General features: G+C 41.8%; 1 protein-coding gene across 3 annotated transcripts; it reads left to right on the top strand.

Moving 5' to 3' along the window:
• The first annotated feature begins 20 nt into the window (after window positions 1–20).
• On the top strand, window positions 21–17,757 carry INTS11 (integrator complex subunit 11). Of its 3 annotated transcripts, none has more exons than XM_039727725.1 (18): window positions 21–99; window positions 270–455; window positions 1,486–1,583; window positions 2,497–2,570; window positions 2,719–2,947; window positions 3,723–3,821; window positions 4,546–4,580; window positions 5,512–5,650; window positions 6,634–6,698; window positions 7,691–7,880; window positions 8,671–8,754; window positions 9,169–9,258; window positions 10,619–10,781; window positions 11,365–11,472; window positions 12,513–12,574; window positions 14,454–14,596; window positions 16,027–16,156; window positions 17,452–17,757. In XM_039727725.1, exons 2-18 carry the CDS (start codon window positions 428–430, stop codon window positions 17,515–17,517), a joined length of 1,803 nt encoding a protein of 600 aa, XP_039583659.1. In that variant the 5' UTR covers window positions 21–99; window positions 270–427; the 3' UTR covers window positions 17,518–17,757. The 3 variants fall into 3 exon arrangements, with proteins under 3 accessions (XP_039583659.1, XP_039583660.1, XP_039583658.1); XM_039727726.1 differs by lacking the exon at window positions 17,452–17,757 and adding an exon at window positions 17,133–17,254; XM_039727724.1 differs by lacking the exon at window positions 17,452–17,757 and adding an exon at window positions 17,034–17,169.
• Window positions 17,758–18,899: the final 1,142 nt, after the last annotated feature.

Below are 18,899 nucleotides of genomic sequence, written 5' to 3'. Positions count from 1 at the left end.
CGTGCGTCATTGCGGCTCGGCCAATCCGCGCGGGGCGGCGCAGGCGCGGAGGAGGCGCCGGGGCTGCGGCCGGGCCTGGGTGAATTTGCGGGGTTTTGTGTAGGTTTTTAATTTTTTTTTTTGTGATTTTGCTCTTTTTTTGTCTGTTTTCCTGTGTTTCTACACGTGTTTTACCGGCTCCCAGCAGCGGTGATGGACATCGCAGCCAAACGGGGCCGCTTTCCCACCGGTTGTGGATCACCTCACGCGTGTTTTGCATCTCTCCTCAGGAAAAAGTTTGGGCTCCGCTCGAGTCTTCGCCCGGATCCTGGAAAAACAATTGAAATGTCGCCTGTGAAACCAGCGCAGTCCTCTCCTGTTGTGCCCCCTGCGCATCTGCTCCTGGAGTAATTTTCTGTGCGGGTTTGGGACCCGGAGCGGGGTGAAAATGCCTGAGATCAAAGTCACCCCCTTGGGTAAGTCCGGCCTGAAATCGCCCTGAAATGCAAACACTGAAACCCTGCGGGGTTTGGAATTCAGGGTCACGTTTGGAACCCCTGATGTGATTCCTCTCTGCCTTCCCTTGGCTGTTCCAGTGACAGTTATAACTGTTTGGATTAATTAATCAGGATTAATGAAGTTATTCTTTAAAGGTACTGTGGGATTGTGGAGCATTAATTCACTGCAGTGCTGAAGAGCCACAGGAAGAACATATTTCTAATTTTTCCTTGTTTAATCTTCTTTTAATGGGTTTTGTAGTGAGAGGGCAGAGGATGTGCTGAGCAGCAGATCTGCTTTATCCTCATGGATAATTTTCAGCCTTGGTGTGGGTTTAAATTAATGAGCTTAACGAGGGCAGAGCAGCTGGAAAAGGAGTTCTGATCCTTGCCAGATAAAGGATTCTTCTCTCTTCCTTGAAAATGGAATTGCAGGAAGTTTGTGCAAACCTTTACCTGCTTTTCTTTTTGAAAGAATTGCAGCTTTCCCCAGAGGAGTTTTTCCAGTGTCTTACTGGTTTTTATTGATGTTTTGCTTGTATTTTGCTGGTGATGTTTTATTGGTGTTTTGCTGGGTTTTTGCTGGTGTTTTACTGGTTTTTTGCTGGTGGCATTTTGCTGATACTTTCCTGGTGTTTTCCTGGTGTTTTCTTGGGGTTTTATTGGTATTTTGGTGGTGATGTTTTGCTGATGTTTTACTGGTATTTTGCTGGTGTTTTGTGATGTTTTCCTGGTGTTTTACTGGTGGTGTTTTATTGATGTTGTACCAATGTTTTACTGACGTTTTGTGATGTTTTTCTGGTGTTTTCTTGAGGTTTTATTGTGTTTTGCTGGTGGTGTTTTATTGGTGTTTTGCTGGAGTTTTCCTGGAGTTTTGCTGGAGTTTTCTTGGTGTTCTGCTGACATTTTGCTGGTATATTGCTGGTGGTGTTTTGCTGATATTTTCGTGGTATTTTCCTGCTGTTTTATGACATTTTCCCCTGTTTGTTGCTGCTTTGCTGGTGCCCAGGTGCCGGGCAGGACGTGGGCAGGAGCTGCATCCTGGTGTCCATCGCTGGCAAGAACGTGATGCTGGACTGTGGCATGCACATGGGCTACAACGACGACGTGAGTGTCCCCTGGGCCAGGGGGACACTGGCCTGGCCCTGCTGCACTTCTGGCCTCCTCCATCATCCCCTGCTGGGGCTGGGCAGTGCCAGAGCTGCTCCTTCCCCTTCCAAAATCTCCCTTCCCCATCAGTGTTCCATGAAACGTCAGCCCCTCCTTTCCCTGGCTGGTGGATTTGGGGAAAATTTATTAATGCAGCTGCAAATGCTCCATTCCAGGTGGGTTTGGACTCTCTGGGTTTGCTGGGAGCAGGAATCCTGTCCTTAGCTTTGGGGCAGCTCATTCCATGTGGGATCCTCACCACATTTCTGCTGCTCCAGGGGGAGAGAGGGAAACTCCTGATTTTGGCTTCCCTGCCCCAGCAGGAAAGGAGCAATGGCACAGATATTCTGCAGGATTTAGTCCAGGCAGCAGCTGTGCTGTGACAGGAAAGCTTCTGGGGCTTTGTGCCTCAGAGCCAGGGTGTGTTCAGCACCTCTTGCACTTGGGAGATAACATAACTTATTTGTGAAAGGCTCAGTTTGTGTTTGTGCCCTCATTTCTGCTTCTCCCTGCACACAAAAGCTGCTGGTGCTGCCTGGAGAGGGCTCAGCACATTCCCAGTGTCCCATTGTCCCATTTTCTCAATTTTTTGTTGGATCAGTGGTGCTGGTGCTGCCTGGAGAGGGCTCAGCACATTCCCAGTGTCCCATTCCTTCCATTTTTTGTTGGATCACTGGTGCTGCCTGGAGAGGGCTCAGCACATTCCCAGTGTCCCATTGTCCCATTTTCTTCATGTTTTTTTTGATCACTGGTGCTGGTGCTGCCTGGAGAGGGCTCAGCACATCCCCAGCACCCCAGTGTCCCATTGCCTCCAGTTTTTTTGGATCACTGGTGCATTCCTGATGGCTCTCCTGTTTCCCCACGGCTGCAGAGGCGCTTCCCTGACTTCTCCTACATCACCCAGAACGGGAGGCTGACTGATTTCCTGGACTGTGTCATCATCAGGTGAGGCTCCTTCCTTGTCCCAGCACCTCCCAAGCCCACCCCTCACATTTTACCTCCTTTTTCCCCCCACCCTCCACAGCTGCAAAACATCTGGGAGCCCCCCAGGCTCAACCCATTGTGGTTTTTTTGGGTTTTTTTATATTTTCAGCCATTTCCACCTGGACCACTGCGGGGCCCTGCCCTACTTCAGTGAGATGGTTGGCTATGATGGCCCCATCTACATGACCCACCCCACCAAGGCCATCTGCCCCATCCTGCTGGAGGACTACAGGAAGATCACCGTGGACAAGAAGGGGGAAACCAACTTCTTCACCTCGCAGATGATCAAAGACTGCATGAAGAAGGTGGTGGCTGTGCACCTGCACCAGACCGTGCAGGTGAGGGCCTTGGGAATCAAGGGGTGCAATTAGCAATGTCCCTAATGAATCAAGGGGTTGAGTTGGAGATGTGGGTGATTAATCAAGGGGTTAAATTAAAAATCAAGTGGTTAAGTTAGGAGCGTAGCTAATGAATCAATGGGTTAAGTTGGAAATGTAGCTGATGAATCAAGGGGTTAAATTAGGAATGTAGGTGATTTATCAAGGGGTTAAGTTAGGAATATAAGCTAATTAATCAAGGGGTTAAGTTAGGAGTGTAGCTAATGAATCAAGGGGTTCAATTAGCAATGTAGGTAATTTATCAAGGGGTTGAGTTAGAAATGTAGCTAATGAATCAATGAGTTGTTGGAAATGTAGCTAATGAATCAAGGGGTTAAGTTGGAAATGTAGGTGATTAATCAAGGGGTTAAATTAAAAATCAAGGGGTTAGGTTAGGAGCGTAGCTAATGAATCAAGGGGTTAAATTAGAAATGTAGCTATTAGGCAGTTTAGGTTTCCTCCTTCCTCCTTTAGAGTAAATCCAGAGGGATCTGGATTTCCAGATATTCCTGATATTTTCAAATTGAGTTGAAATATTTGCATTCCTGAAGAGTTTTGCTGTTTATATTTTATATATAATTGAAATATTGGCATTCCTGAAGGCTTTGCTGTTTATATTTTTCAGATATATATCTATATATATAAGGTGAAATGTTGGCATTCCTGAGGAGTTTTACTGTTGATATTTTATGTATAACTGAAATGCTGGCATTCCTCAAGGCTGTGCTGTTGGCAGGTGGATGAGGAGCTGGAGATCAAGGCTTACTACGCCGGCCACGTGCTGGGAGCTGCCATGTTCCAGATCAAGGTTGGCTGTGAGTCCGTGCTCTACACTGTGAGTATGCCCACAGGGAGAATTATTTATAATAATATTTATAAAACATTCCCTTTTTTAGCTCTAAATATTCCCAAATAATTGTATTTTATATACACATATATATGTAATTTTTTATATATATGTAATTTAAAATATATATGTAATTTTCTCTATATATGTAATTATATATTATTAATATAATATACATTTATATATTAAATTTATAAATATATTATAAATATAATATGTATTATATTTATACATTATTATATATTTATATTCTTTCTATACCAGATATTTATATAATACATATGATATATATTCTCTTTATATTATATATTTATATTAGTTATATATTTGATATTCATATTATATATTTCATATTTATATATTATAGTATAGGTATATATAACATTTATATTATTTATATTTTATATATGTAATATTCATACTTATATATTAATATCCATTTATATTATTAAAGTATATTTTTATATATTATACATATTATGTGCATATATTATTATATATTCATATTACTGACATACCATGTATTTATATTATTTATTATATTTATTATACATTTATATTATTGATACACCAAATATTTATATAATTTACCTATAATGCATTATAGATATTATAGTTATTTATATATTGTTATATATTTATATTATTTCTATTCCATGATATGATATATTTGAGCCTCAAAAATATCTCTGGGTTTTTCTTCTCCCCTCAGGGTGATTATAACATGACACCAGACAGACACTTGGGGTGAGTAAAAGCTGAATTTCAATTTTGAGCTGAATTAATTGAAATTAAGCTACCGCAGAGGCCCCAAGCCCACTTTACTCCCATTTCCTGTGCCATTCCTGAATCCAGCTTGGAGATTTTCAGATTCCAGCAGGGATTTTGGGTGTGTTCTCCATGCCAGGGCTGCCTGGGTGGACAAGTGCCGCCCTGACCTGCTGATCACGATAACTCAAATTAATCACTGAATTAATTCAAATTAAGCTACCACAGAGCCCCCAAGCCCACTTTACTCCCATTTCCTGTGCCATTCCCCAATCCACCTTGGAGATTTTCAGGTTTTAAACACCACAGACCATTTCCAGCAGTGATTTTGGGTGTGTTCCCTGTGCCAGGGCTGCCTGGGTGGACAAGTGCCGCCCTGACCTGCTGATCATGATAACTCAAATTAATCACTGAATTAATTCAAATTCAGCTACACAGCATCCCCAAGCCCACTTTACTCCCATTTCCTGTGCCATTCCTGAATCCAGCTTGGAGGTGTTCGGATTCCAGCAGGGATTTTGGGTGTGTTCTCCGTGTCAGGGCTGCCTGGGTGGACAAGTGCCGCCCTGACCTGCTGATCATGAGAATTCAAATTAATCACTGAATTAATTCAAATTCAGCTACACAGCATTCCCAAAGCCTGTTTTACTCCCATTTCCTGTGCCATTCCTGAATCCAGCTTGGAGGTGTTCGGATTCCAGCAGGGATTTTGGGTGGGTTCTCCATGCCAGGGCTGCCTGGGTGGACAAGTGCCGCCCTGACCTCCTGATCATGATAACACAAATTAATTCAAATTAATTCCCTTAGAGCCCCCCAAGCCCACTTTACTCCCATTTCCTGTGCCATTCCTGAATCCAGCTTGGAGATTTTCAGATTCCAGCAGGGATTTTGGGTGTGTTCTCCATGCCAGGGCTGCCTGGGTGGACAAGTGCCGCCCTGACCTGCTGATCACAGAGTCCACCTACGCCACCACCATCCGCGACTCCAAGCGCTGCCGCGAGAGGGATTTCCTCAAGAAGGTGCACGAGACTGTGGAGAGGGGAGGGAAGGTAAATCATCATCAATAGTCAATAAAAATAGATTAAAAAATAATAAAAATAATAAAAAATTACATGATTAATTGATAAAAGTAAATAATTAATGTATAAGGATGATTATTAATAATAAATAATCAAGAATTAATATATAAGAATCATTATTACTAAATAATAATGAATATATAAGAATTATTATTAATAATAAATAATGCATTATTATTGATAATAATTAATAAATTATGAATCTATAAGAATTATTATTACTAATAAATAATGATAAATATTGAAATATCTATCCCACACATTAACAAATCCTCAAAAAAGTCAAGAAATGCTGGAGATATCGGTTATCAGTTGATGATTGGAAATATAATAATGCAAAAATTATTACTTTTTATGTATTATTTTATGTATATATTACATATATTATATTATATATAAGTATGGTAAAATCTTATTATATTATGTTATGCTATGTTATATTATATTATATTAATGATACATAATATACAATGATTTGTAAATATATATTATAATATAATTTCCTACAAGAGAGGAATTGCCCTGGCTGCAGGCAGAGCTGTGCCTTTCATTCCAAACTCCAGAATGTTGGTGGGGATTGAAAGTGTACCAGGAAGTGGGAGGGGGTTTGTTCAGAAATAATAAATAATAATGAATTAAAATAAATTAGAAAACAAGAATAATGAATAAAAATAAATAGAAATAATAATAGAGAAAAATAAATAATAAATACATATTGATAAATTGAAGTAAAGAATGAATACATAATAATAATGATAAATAGTAAATAATAATAGTAAATAAATAGGAATAAATAATAATAATAAATGCACCCAGTGCATGGGTGCTGGTGTCTCCTTCAGCCCCTGAATTCCCCGCATTCCCTGCATTCCCCGCATTCCCTGAATTCCTGCATTCCCTAATTCCCATCATTCCCTGAATTCCCTTCATTCCCTGAGTTTCCTGTGTTGCAGGTGCTGATCCCGGTGTTCGCCCTGGGCCGGGCGCAGGAGCTCTGCATCCTGCTGGAAACCTTCTGGTGAGCGCCGGTGCCGCTGGGGCTGCGTGCTGCAGGGCAGGGTGCAGCTGGGGCCCTCGGCCCCTGGGAGTGTGTTATTGCATCCTTGTTTAGTTGTGGAATGGTGCAGAAATAAATCTTCTATGGAATAATGCAGAAATGTATTCAATATATGTGTATGAGTTATAGTGTTTCATGTTCCTCCAGGAGAGGAACTGCCCTGCGTGCAGGGAGAGCTGAAACTCAAATTGTTAAATATTGAAAATATTCAATATTTTATTATTAAATATTTTATATAGTATATAAATGGTTATAAATTTTATCAATTATATATTGGTATTTTTCTATATATTCTATATTTTATGTAATGTATTATTTTAATATAGTCTATAAAATATAGAGAATATGTATTCTAGATATTATATGTATTATAATACATATATATTATATATAATATATATTATATTTTATACATTATATATTACATATTTTATATAATATATTCTATTTATGTTTTATATTATATATTTTATATTAAATACTGTCATATCTATAATATATGTATTATATATTGTATAATACATAATATATATTGTGTAATATAATACAGTATATATTATATTATATTATATTATATTATATTATATTATATTATATTATATTATATTATTGTATTATATTAATTATATTATACTATATTATTATATTGTATTATAGTGATAAATATTATTTTAATATATTTTTTATATATAGTATGTATTTTATATATTATTTTAATATATTTTATATATATTTTACATGTTATATATTATATATTAGATTTTATATTTTTATATTTTATATAGTATATATTTTATATATTGCATATATTACCTATTATTTTTATATATATTATAAAAATATTTTTCTATTAATATAACATCATGAAAACAGGGAAATCCACCCCAAACCCCACGTTTGCCTCCTCAGCTCCATGACCCTGCAGCATTTCTGTGCCTCTCTCCCCTCCGCAGGGAAAGGATGAACCTGAAGGCTCCAATTTACTTCTCCACGGGCCTGACAGAGAAAGCCAACCACTACTACAAGCTCTTCATCACCTGGACCAACCAGAAGATCCGGAAAACCTTCGTGCAGAGGAACATGTTTGAGTTCAAGCACATCAAGGCCTTCGACAGGGCCTTCGCAGACAACCCGGGGCCCATGGTGGGTGAGCTGGGCACGGCTGCCAGCCAGGGCTGCAGGCAGGGCTCTTCTGCAGGGCTCTTCTGCAGGGCTCTTCTGCAGGGCTCTTCTCCAGGGTTCTCATCCAGGGCTCTTCTCCAGGGCTCTTCTCCAGGGCTCCCAAATCCTGGGGAGCACCCCGAGCATCCTGCACCCCATCGTCGTTTACATCGTGTGTAAATCCTCTGAGTTTTTATTGCATTGGAGGTGAAACACCCAGGAAAAAATGGACATTTTGCATGTTTGTGCCATCAATACCACCTCAAAACCTCTCTTGGTCAGGCCAGCTGTGTAAATTCTCTGAATTTTTATTCCGTTTGAGGTGAAACACCCAGGAAAAAATGGACATTTTGCATGTTTGTGCCATCAATACCACCTCAAAACCTCTCTTGGTCAGGCCAGCTGTGTAAATTCTCTGAATTTTTATTCCGTTTGAGGTGAAACACCCAGGAAAAAATGGACATTTTGCATGTTTGTGCCATCAGTGCCACCTCAAAACCTCTCGTGGCCAGGCCATCTCTATAAATTCTCTGAATTTTTATTTAATTTAAGGTGAAACACCCGTAAAAAAATGGACATTTTACATGTTTGTGCCATCAATACCACCTCAAAACCTCTCTTGGTCAGGTCAGCTGTGTAAATTTTCTGAATTTTTATTGCATTTGAGGTGAAACACCCGGAAAAAAATGCAAATTTTGCATGTTTGTGCCATCAGTCCCACTTAAAAATGTTTTTTTTTAATAGTGATTTATGGCCCATCTTTGACTTGCAGGTGGTGTTTGCAACCCCTGGGATGCTCCATGCAGGACAATCCCTCCAGATCTTCAGGAAATGGGCAGGGAATGAGAAGAACATGGTGAGAAATTGGGGGTTTTATGGGGTTTTATGGGTTTTTATCGAGTTTTTATGATTTTATTGGGTTTTTGTAGGTTTTGGTGGGTTTTTATTGAGTTTTTATGGGTTTTATTGGGTTTTTATGGGGTTTTATTGGGTTTTTATTGGATTTTTGTAGGTTTTTCTGGGTTTTTGTTGCGTTTTTCTGGGTTTTTATTGGGTTTTTATTGGTTTTTTGGGGGGGTTTTATTGGGTTTTTATGTCTCATATTAATGTGAATCACAATCCTGAGATTGCAGCCAAGCTTTTCTTGGGGAGCTGGAATTAAAGGCCAAAACCCCTCTCTGAACTAACTCTGAATAAACTGCTTTGATGCTGTACATGGATTTCCCACACCAAATCCATGGAAATTTGGATTTTTCTGTGTTTTTCCCAGGTGATCATGCCTGGCTACTGTGTCCAGGGAACTGTGGGCCACAAGATCCTCAGTGGGCAGAGGAAGCTGGAGATGGAAGGGAGACAAATTGTGAGTTGGGTTTTCAATTTCCAGCACTGAAAACACCTCAAAATCATCTTTATATTTGCACTTTTTTTTTTCCTTTTTGCTTTAGCAAAGTTGGGTTTATTTGGGTTTTTTTTTCTCCTTTTGCAATAATTTCTGCCAAAAAAAACCCAATTTTGAGGGGCCCTTTGCTCCTGCTATAAAATTTAGGTTATTAAGTTTTAGTACAACTTCTTAAGTTTTACTAAAATTTTGATGCTTAGGGACACTTTTTACTGTTTAGTAACGAGGCAAATAGGTGAAATTGATATATTTTCACATTTCAACTGATGTAATTTTCAACTTTTCATTTTTCAAGTGATACATTTTCACCCATATAAAGCCCATTTGCATAATAAAACACCAGCTGACCTTCAATATTTGCTTTTTGTGACAAATATTGTCTGAAGTGAGGCACTTGGAGCTTTTAAATTACCACAGCTTTGTGTTGAGGCAATTTAGGTTTTCTCCTTCTTCCTTTGAAGTAAATCCAGAGGGATCTGGGTGTGTTCCCAAGGAATTCCCAGTTCCCAGTGCTGAGCTCTGCTTTCCCAGCTGGAGGTGAAGATGCAGGTGGAGTTCTCATCCTTCAATATTTGCTTTTTGTGACAAATATTGTCTGAAGTGAGGCACTTGGAGCTTTTAAATTACCACAGCTTTGTGTTGAGGCAATTTAGGTTTTCTCCTTCTTCCTTTGAAGTAAATCCAGAGGGATCTGGGTGTGTTCCCAAGGAATTCCCAGTTCCCAGTGCTGAGCTCTGCTTTCCCAGCTGGAGGTGAAGATGCAGGTGGAGTTCTCATCCTTCAATATTTGCTTTTTGTGACAAATATTGTCTGAAATGAGGCAGTTGGAGCTTTTAAATTACCACAGCTTTGTGTTAAGGCAATTTAGGTTTTCTTCTTTTGAAGTAAATGCAGAGGGATCTGGGTGTTCCTGTGTGTGTCCCAGAGAAATTCCCAGTGCTCCCCCAGCTGGAGGTGAAGATGCAGGTGGAGCACATGTCCTTCAATATTTCCATTTTTTTGTGACCAATGCTTTGTGTTCCCCAGCTGGAGGTGAAGCTGCAGGTGGAGCACATGTCCTTCAATATTTATTTTTTGTGACCACTGCTCTGTTCCCCAGCTGGAGGTGAAGATGCAGGTGGAGCACATCTCATCCTTCAATATTTATTTTTTGTGACCACTGCTCTGTTCCCCAGCTGGAGGTGAAGATGCAGGTGGAGCACATGTCCTTCAATATTTATTTTTTGTGACCACTGCTCTGTTCCCCAGCTGGAGGTGAAGATGCAGGTGGAGTTCTCATCCTTCAATATTTATTTTTTGTGACCAATGCTCTGTTCCCCAGCTGGAGGTGAAGATGCAGGTGGAGTACATGTCCTTCAGTGCCCACGCCGATGCCAAGGGCATCATGCAGCTGATCCGCCAGGCTGAGCCCAGGAATGTGCTGCTGGTGCACGGGGAGGCCAAGAAAATGGAGTTCCTGAAGCAGAAAATCGAGCAGGAGTTCCGTGGGTATCCCTGGCAGGGAGGAGGGAGGGAGGGAGGGAGGGAGGGGAAGGAGGGAGGGGCAGCACGGCTGGAATTCACACTTTGCATCAGCACAGCTAGATGGGGTGGCATTTGTACCTTTCCTTGAGGAAATGATGCCTGTAACACCTTAATTAACATTAATTAAACCCTGTTAATTGCAGTGACCCCTTGGACATGACTTAGGATTGTTTTCCATGGGAGTGGAGGGAATGGAATTTAAACTTTACACATTTAGATCCATTTTGGCCCTCGGGGTGGCATTTCCACCTCCCCTTTAAGGAAGCAATGCCTGTAACACCTAAATTAGCATTAATTAAACTGTGTTAATTGCATGAGCCCCTTGGACATGCCTTAGGATTGTTTTCCATGGGAGAGGAGGGAATGGAATTTAAACTTTACACATTTTGGACCAATTTGGATCAATTTTGGATCCATTTTGGCCCTCGGGGTGGCATCTCCACCTCCCCTTTAAGGAAGCGATGCCTTTCACACCTTAATTACCATTAATTAACACAATGACCCCTTGGATCTGAGGTTCTGCTGCTGCTGTTCCCTTTGCAGATGTCAGCTGCTTCATGCCAGCCAATGGAGAGACCACCACCATCCTGACCAACCCCTGCATCCCTGTGGACATCTCCCTGGGCCTGCTCAAGAGGGAGGCAGCCATAGGTGACCTTCCCACCCCATTTCCTCCCTCCCTGCTGCTGGCCTTAAAAAGATCTAAATTTATATTTGAAATAGAATTTATGTGCTTAAAATCCACGTGCACACCCTGCCTGGTGTGCTGCTCAGAGAGAGGGAGGGCTGGAATTCGTTTTGTAAACTGAATTTTAGATAAAGAATTGGATTTTTAGGTCAGGAAGTGCTCTGGGAAGAGAGGGAGTTGCTCTAAATATTAATTATCACTAAATATTATTATAAATGGTAATAAAATATCGCTAAATATTATTAGTGATAAATATCACCACTAAATACCAAATATCTCCACTAAATACCAAATATTACCAATAAATATTATCATTAAATACCAAATATTACCACGAAATACCAAATATTACCACGAAATACCAAATATTACCACTAAATACCAAATATCACCACTAAATACCAAATATTACCACTAAATATCAAATATTACCACTAAATATCAAATATCACCACTAAATACCAAATATTACCACTAAATATTACCACTAAATACTAAATATTATCACTAAATACCAAATATCACCACTAAATACCAAAGAGTACCACTAAATACCAAATATCATTACTAAATACGAAATATTACCACTAAATACTAAATATTACCACTAAATATCAAATATTATCACTAAATACCAAATATTACCACTAAATACCAAATATCATTACTGAATACCAAATATTATCACTAAATATTACCACTAAATACTAAATATTATCACTAAATACCAAATATCACCACTAAATACCAAATATTACCACTAAATATTATCATTAAATACCAAATATTACCACTAAATACCCAAATATCACCACTAAATACCAGATATCACCACTAAATATCATTTTTTATTTCTGCCCATGGCCGCCCAGCCCTGCCCCCCTGAGCCCACAGCAGACAGGTGCCAGGTGTCCGTGTGTGGAGCCCGGCAGTGCCCGGGCTCCGTGCTGGAGCACCCTGGGGTGGGCACCCAGCTCCTCCATGTTTGTGTGCCCTGCTGCAGGCGCTGCCCCCGATGCCAAGAGGCCCCGGCTGATGCACGGCACGCTGCTCATGAAGGACAACGTGAGTGCAGGGCCTGCAGCCTCCCTGGGGCCCCGGGGGTTGTGTCCCCTCAGGGGGGTTGTGTCCCCTCAGGGGGGTTGTGTCCCCTCAGGGGGGTTGTGTCCCCTCAGGGGGGTTGTGTCCCCTCAGGGGGGTTGTGTCCCCTCAGGGGGGTTGTGTCCCCTCAGGGGGGTTGTGTCCCCTCAGGGGGGTTGTGTCCCCTCAGGGGGGTTGTGTCCCCTCAGGGGGGTTGTGTCCCCTCAGGGGGGTTGTGTCCCCTCAGGGGGGTTGTGTCCCCTCAGGGGGGTTGTGTCCCCTCAGGGGGGTTGTGTCCCCTCAGGGGGGTTGTGTCCCCTCAGGGGGGTTGTGTCCCCTCAGGGGGGTTGTGTCCCCTCAGGGGGGTTGTGTCCCCTCAGGGGGGTTGTGTCCCCTCAGGGGGGTTGTGTCCCCTCAGGGGGGTTGTGTCCCCTCAGGGGGGTTGTGTCCCCTCAGGGGGGTTGTGTCCCCTCAGGGGGGTTGTGTCCCCTCAGGGGGGTTGTGTCCCCTCAGGGGGGTTGTGTCCCCTCAGGGGGGTTGTGTCCCCTCAGGGGGGTTGTGTCCCCTCAGGGGGGTTGTGTCCCCTCAGGGGGGTTGTGTCCCCTCAGGGGGGTTGTGTCCCCTCAGGGGGGTTGTGTCCCCTCAGGGGGGTTGTGTCCCCTCAGGGGGGTTGTGTCCCCTCAGGGGGGTTGTGTCCCCTCAGGGGGGTTGTGTCCCCTCAGGGGGGTTGTGTCCCCTCAGGGGGGTTGTGTCCCCTCAGGGGGGTTGTGTCCCCTCAGGGGGGTTTGTGTCCTCTCTGGGTGGTTTTTGTGTCCTCTCAGGGTTTTCTCCATGTCCGCTGTTTTGTGTCCCCTCAGGGTGGATTTTGTGTCCCCTCAGGATGGATTTTGTGTCCCCTCAGGGGGGTTTGTGTCCCCTCAGGGTGAATTTCTGTTCCCTCAGGGTGGTTTTTGTGTCCCATCAGGGTGGTTTTTGTGTCCCCTCAGGGGGGTTTGTGTCCCCTCAGGGTGGATTTTGTGTCCCCTCAGGATGGATTTTGTGTCCCCTCAGGGGGGTTTGTGTCCCCTCAGGGTGAATTTCTGTTCCCTCAGGGTGGTTTTTGTGTCCCATCAGGGTGGTTTTTGTGTCCCCTCAGGGGGGGTTTTGTGTCCCCTCAGGGGGGTTTGTGTCCCCTCAGGGGGGGTTTGTGTCCCCTCAGGGGGGGTTTGTGTCCCCTCAGGGTGTTTTTCATGTCCTCTGTGTTTTGTGCCCTCTAAGGCTGTTCTTGTGCCCTCTGAGGTGTTTTTTTGTATCATCTGAGGCTGTTTAGTACCCTCTGAGTGGTTTTTTTTGCCCTCTGAGGCTGTTTTTTGCCCTCTGAGGCTGTGTTTTACCCTCTGAAGGCTGTTTTTTACCCTCTGAGGCTGTTTTTTGCTCTCTGAGGTGTTTTTTCCCCTCTGAAGGCTGTTTTTTGCCCTCTGAGGCTGTGTTTTACCCTCTGAAGGCTGTTTTTTGCCCTCTGAGGTGTTTTTTACCCTCTGAAGGCTCTGTCCTGTTCAGGCACTCAAAGAACCCAAATCCCCGCGAGTGCTTTCTCTTCCTCACAACGGAGGCGCCTCATCTTCAGCCTCCTCTTTCTTTTCAAACATCACTCCCCTGCTGGAGGTTCAACCACCATCCAGAGACCACCTTGATGGTGTTAAATATTTATTTCTAATCCCTGAGGTGGAAGTTTTGTCCCACCCTCAGCAGCGACAAACACCCCGCGGTATTCCAGCACAGAAAACCAACACCCTTCCCTGCCTCCCCCCACCCCAGGGCAGCACCACGACTCCCCCAAGCTCTGAGCATTCATTTTACCCTTTCAATCTCTTTTTCCCCTCAGAGTTTCAGGCTGGTTTCCCCCGAGCAGGCCCTGAAGGAGCTGGGGTTGGCCGAGCATCAGCTGCGCTTCACCTGCCGCGTGCACATCCAGGACCCGCGCAAGGAGCACGAGACCGTGCTCAGGGTCTACAACCACCTCAAGGGGTGAGCCTGAGCCCTGCCTGGCCTGTTCTGGCCCTCAGGGGTTCCGTTGATTTCTTTATCCCCATGGTTTTTAATCCCCGTGGTTATTTAAGGCCCTGTTTCCAAGCATGAGGTTGGAAAATTTAAAGGAAGTGGAAGAAAGCCGAGCAAAATTGGGAGGAAGTGGAACATCTCTTGAGGCACCTTGGTTTGGAAGGAGGTGTTTGCTTAAGGAAGGCAGGAGCCTGCCCTGACATGGAAAATCAGTTGATTTCTTTATCCCCGTGTGTTTTTAACCCCAAGTTTCCAATCATGGGCTTGGAAAATTTAAAGGAAGTGGAACAAACCCATCCAAAAAGTGGAACATCTCTCCAGCCACTGCTCGAGAGATTTGTCTTGGTTTGGAAGGAGGTGTCTGCTGAGGAAGGCAGGAGCCTGCCCTGAAATGGAAAATGCCAACCCCCTCCCTCTGAATTATGATGATTTTGGGATTAAAAGGCTCCGGGGCAAAGATATGGGAATAGGAATAACAGTTCTTTACTAGGAAAAGGTAAAAAATACAAATGCAGTAGTACAAAAAGAAAAAACCAGAGTCAGGAGAGGAGCTGCAGTCCCATCCCATGGGGCTCAGCCCTGCTGCAGTGCCACTGGTGATTTCTCTGAAGGGAATCAGGAGTCCCTGGCGGGCTGCTGGGTGGTTTTGGCAGCTCAGCTGTAGCACAGGGCCCCTCCTTTGAGCTGGCAGCAGCAGAATGTTCAAATTCGGGTTTCCCTCCTTGCAGCTGCTGCTCCCGAGCTCTCCCCTCAGAGCAGGGCTGGAGGAACTCTGCAGAATCATTTCTGCAGGAAGTGCTGCATGGGAGATGGAAACAGCAGAGTGAGCTGTGCCTCAGCCCCTCTTCCCTCCCTGGGCTCAGACTCAGGAGCGAGGAACAGCCTGGGATTTGGGGTGAAAACCCAGCATTCATTTTCCCAAACAAATCCCAAATTTCTCTCCCTGCAGGGTGCTCAAGGATTACTCCGTGCAGCACCTCCCAGCATTTCTTTTCCCAAATTTCAGCCCTCTCCTTGCAGAGTGCTCAAGGATTACTCTGTGCAGCACCTCCCAGCATTTCTTTTCCCAAACAAATCCCAAATTTCTGCTCTCTCCCTGCAGAGTCCTGCAGGATTACTCAGTGCATTTATTGTCCCAAATTTCTCTCTCCCTGCAGGATCCTCAAGGACTACTCTGTGCAGCACCTCCCAGCATTTCTTTTCCCAAACAAATCCCAAATTTCTGCTCTCTCCCTGCAGGATCCTCAAGGACTACTCGGTGCAGCACCTCCCATTACTCATTTTCCCAAACAAATCCCAAATTCCTCTCTCCCTGCAGGATCCTCAAGGACTACTCGGTGCAGCACCTCCCATTACTCATTTTCCCAAACAAATCCCAAATTCCTCTCTCCCTGCAGGATCCTCAAGGACTACTCGGTGCAGCACCTCCCTGACGGCTCCATCACGGTGGAGTCCATCCTGATCCAGGCCACGGCTCACTCCGAGGACCAGGGCACCAAAGTCCTGCTGGTCTCCTGGACCTACCAGGTGGGAATTCCATTTCTGCCCCAGCTCCTCCTGCCCACCTCCCTCCTGTGCCTTTGGAAGGTGAGGGCAGTCCCTGCTCTTCTCTCAGCTTCTGGGGCTGACAGAAATGGTTTCACAGCTCTGTAAAGCAGAGAACTTCTGGGGTAATTCCACTGAATTCCATTTAATTCAGCTCTGAATTAAATATTTCACTGTGTATTTCTAACTTGGAAAATGTTAAACAAGGGCAGAACTATTTCTGATCTTAACATTCTTTATTTGAGTCATCCCAGCACCTTCCCTTTCTGTGGCTGGATTATCAAACCTTCTAGATTATTAAATTTGCTGGATTATTAAATTTGCTGGATTATTACATTTGCTGGATTATTAAACCTGGATTATTAAATTTTCTGGGTTATTAAACTTGCTGGATTATTAAATTTTCTGGATTATTAAACCTAGATTATTAAACTTTCTGGGTTATTAAACTTGCTGGATTATTAAACCTAGATTATTAAACTTTCTAGATTATTAAATTTACTGGATTATTAAAATTGCTGGATTATTAAACCTAGATTATTAAACCTTCTGGATTATTAAATTGGCTGTATTATTAAACTTTCCAGATTATTAAACTTTCTAGATTATTAAACTTTCTGGATTATTAAATTTGCTGGATTATTAAACCTGGATTATTAATCTTTCTGGGTTATTAAACCTTCTAGATTATTAAACTTTCTATTCTTAAACTTTCTGGATTATTAAACTTTCTAGATTATTAAACCTCCTAGATTATTAAATTTTATATTATTAAACTTGCTGGATTATTAAATTTCTTGGCAGCAAGGAAATCCTTGGGAAGGCAGAGCAATAAAATCAGTTTATTCCTTGTTTCAAGCACACATGGAGCTTTTCCCAAAGGAAGCCCCTCAGGCCCTGCAGAAATGGGGATTTCACAGCAGGAATTGGTCAGAAATGAAATTTTGGGTTGTTCCAGCCTCAAACACAGCTGACAGGAGAGCCTGCAGGCCCAGCAGTTCCCTCCCTTCCTTCCCAACACTGAATTTCCTGCCCCGGGTGGGACAAACAAGGAGGATCTTGCTCTGCCCCTGGTTGTGGTTATTTGATTTTGGTTTTGGTTTTGGTTTTGTATTTGATTTTGGTTTTGGTTTTGGTTTTGTATTTGATTTTGGTTTTGGTTTTGGTTTTGTATTTGATTTTGATTTTGGTTTTGGTTTTGTATTTGATTTTGGTTTTGTATTTAATTTTGCTTTTGGTTTTATATTTGATTTTGGTTTTGTTGCTGTGCCTGCCAGGATGAAGAGCTGGGCAGTTACCTCACATCCCTGCTGAAGAAGGGGCTGCCCCAGAGCCCCCCCTGAGAGCAGAGATTGGGTTTGATTTTCATTCTTATTTTATTTTATTTACACTCCCTGTGCTTTTCCTGTTGGTTTTAATAAAGAATTCCAGTCTTTGTCCAATTCCTGCACTGGGATTTTGGAATTTGGAGTCAAGAATCCTTTTTGTGACACCTGAGGAGCAATTTGGGGATGAAAACCCAGCTTTTGTTTTCCCAAATAAATCCTAAATTTCCAAAATAAAAACAAATCTAAAATCCCAAATAAATCCCAAACACCCTCAAGTAAAAATTACTCAGCTGAATTGCCTTAAAATCCCCTCAGTGCTGCTTGGAACTGTTAAAATTCAAAGTAGAAATATATTTATATAAATTATATAAATATATATTTAAATATATTTTATATAAATTTATATAAATATATTTCTATTTATAGAAATATATTTATTTATCTAAATAAATGAATAAAAATAAATAAATAAATATATATTAAAATATATTTAGTATAAACAATATTTATGCCCAATGTTGATTCTATTCAGGGCAAGCAGGCAGAGCTGAGTGGTTCAAATCAAATAACAGATAATATTTAAATAATAAAGATAAATATGAGCTCTTTACTCCCTGGTTAAAATTAAATAATTGCTATTATTTTTTAAAAATTGCATTTTTTTATTGCAAAATGTTGATTTTGTTTATAATCTTTATTTTAATGCTGTGTGGGAAATGGGTTTGTAGAAAATTCTTCACAATTCGTAGAAATTTCTTGAAAATTCTTTAAAAAAATAAATAAATGTCAGAATTTTCTCCAACCCTTTTCCCACATTGCTGCATTTCCTGCTCTCTCTGAGCCTGCCTCCCACAGCCCCAGGAAAAACAAAATGTAAAAATGTAAAAATAGAAAAATATAAAAACCACCCAGCCCACTCCCTCCTGCTGAGGCAGCAGCAGAAACTCAGAGGTTCTGACAACTGTGACAGAGAGGCTCTAAATTCAGAAAAAATTCAGAAAAAAGCAGAAAAAATCAGGAAAAAATCAGAAAAAAATCAGAAAATTTAAAAAAAAATCAATAAGAAATCAGAAAAATTCAGGAAAAAATCTGAAAAGAGCAGAAAAAGTCAGAAAGAAATCAGAAAAGTTCTGAAAAAATCAGAGAAGAAAAACCTGAAAAAATCTCAAAAAAACTATCTGAAAAAAATCCAGAAAAAATTTGGAAAGAAATCAGAAAAATTCAGAAAAGAAATCTGAAAAAAATCAGAGAATAAAAACCTGAAAAAAAAATCAGAAAAAAATCCAAAAAAATTCAGAAAAAATTGGAAATACATCGGAAAAATTCAGAAAAAAATCTGAAAAAATCAGAGAATAATAACCTGAAAAAAAAATCAGAAAAAAATCCAAAAAAATTCA

Source organism: Passer montanus, unplaced genomic scaffold, assembly GCF_014805655.1.
Source record: "Passer montanus isolate IOZ18808 unplaced genomic scaffold, ASM1480565v1 scaffold62, whole genome shotgun sequence".
Lineage (NCBI taxonomy): Eukaryota > Metazoa > Chordata > Aves > Passeriformes > Passeridae > Passer > Passer montanus.
Note: the sequence above shows the minus strand (reverse complement) of the source record. Positions and strands in the feature narration are given on the sequence as shown.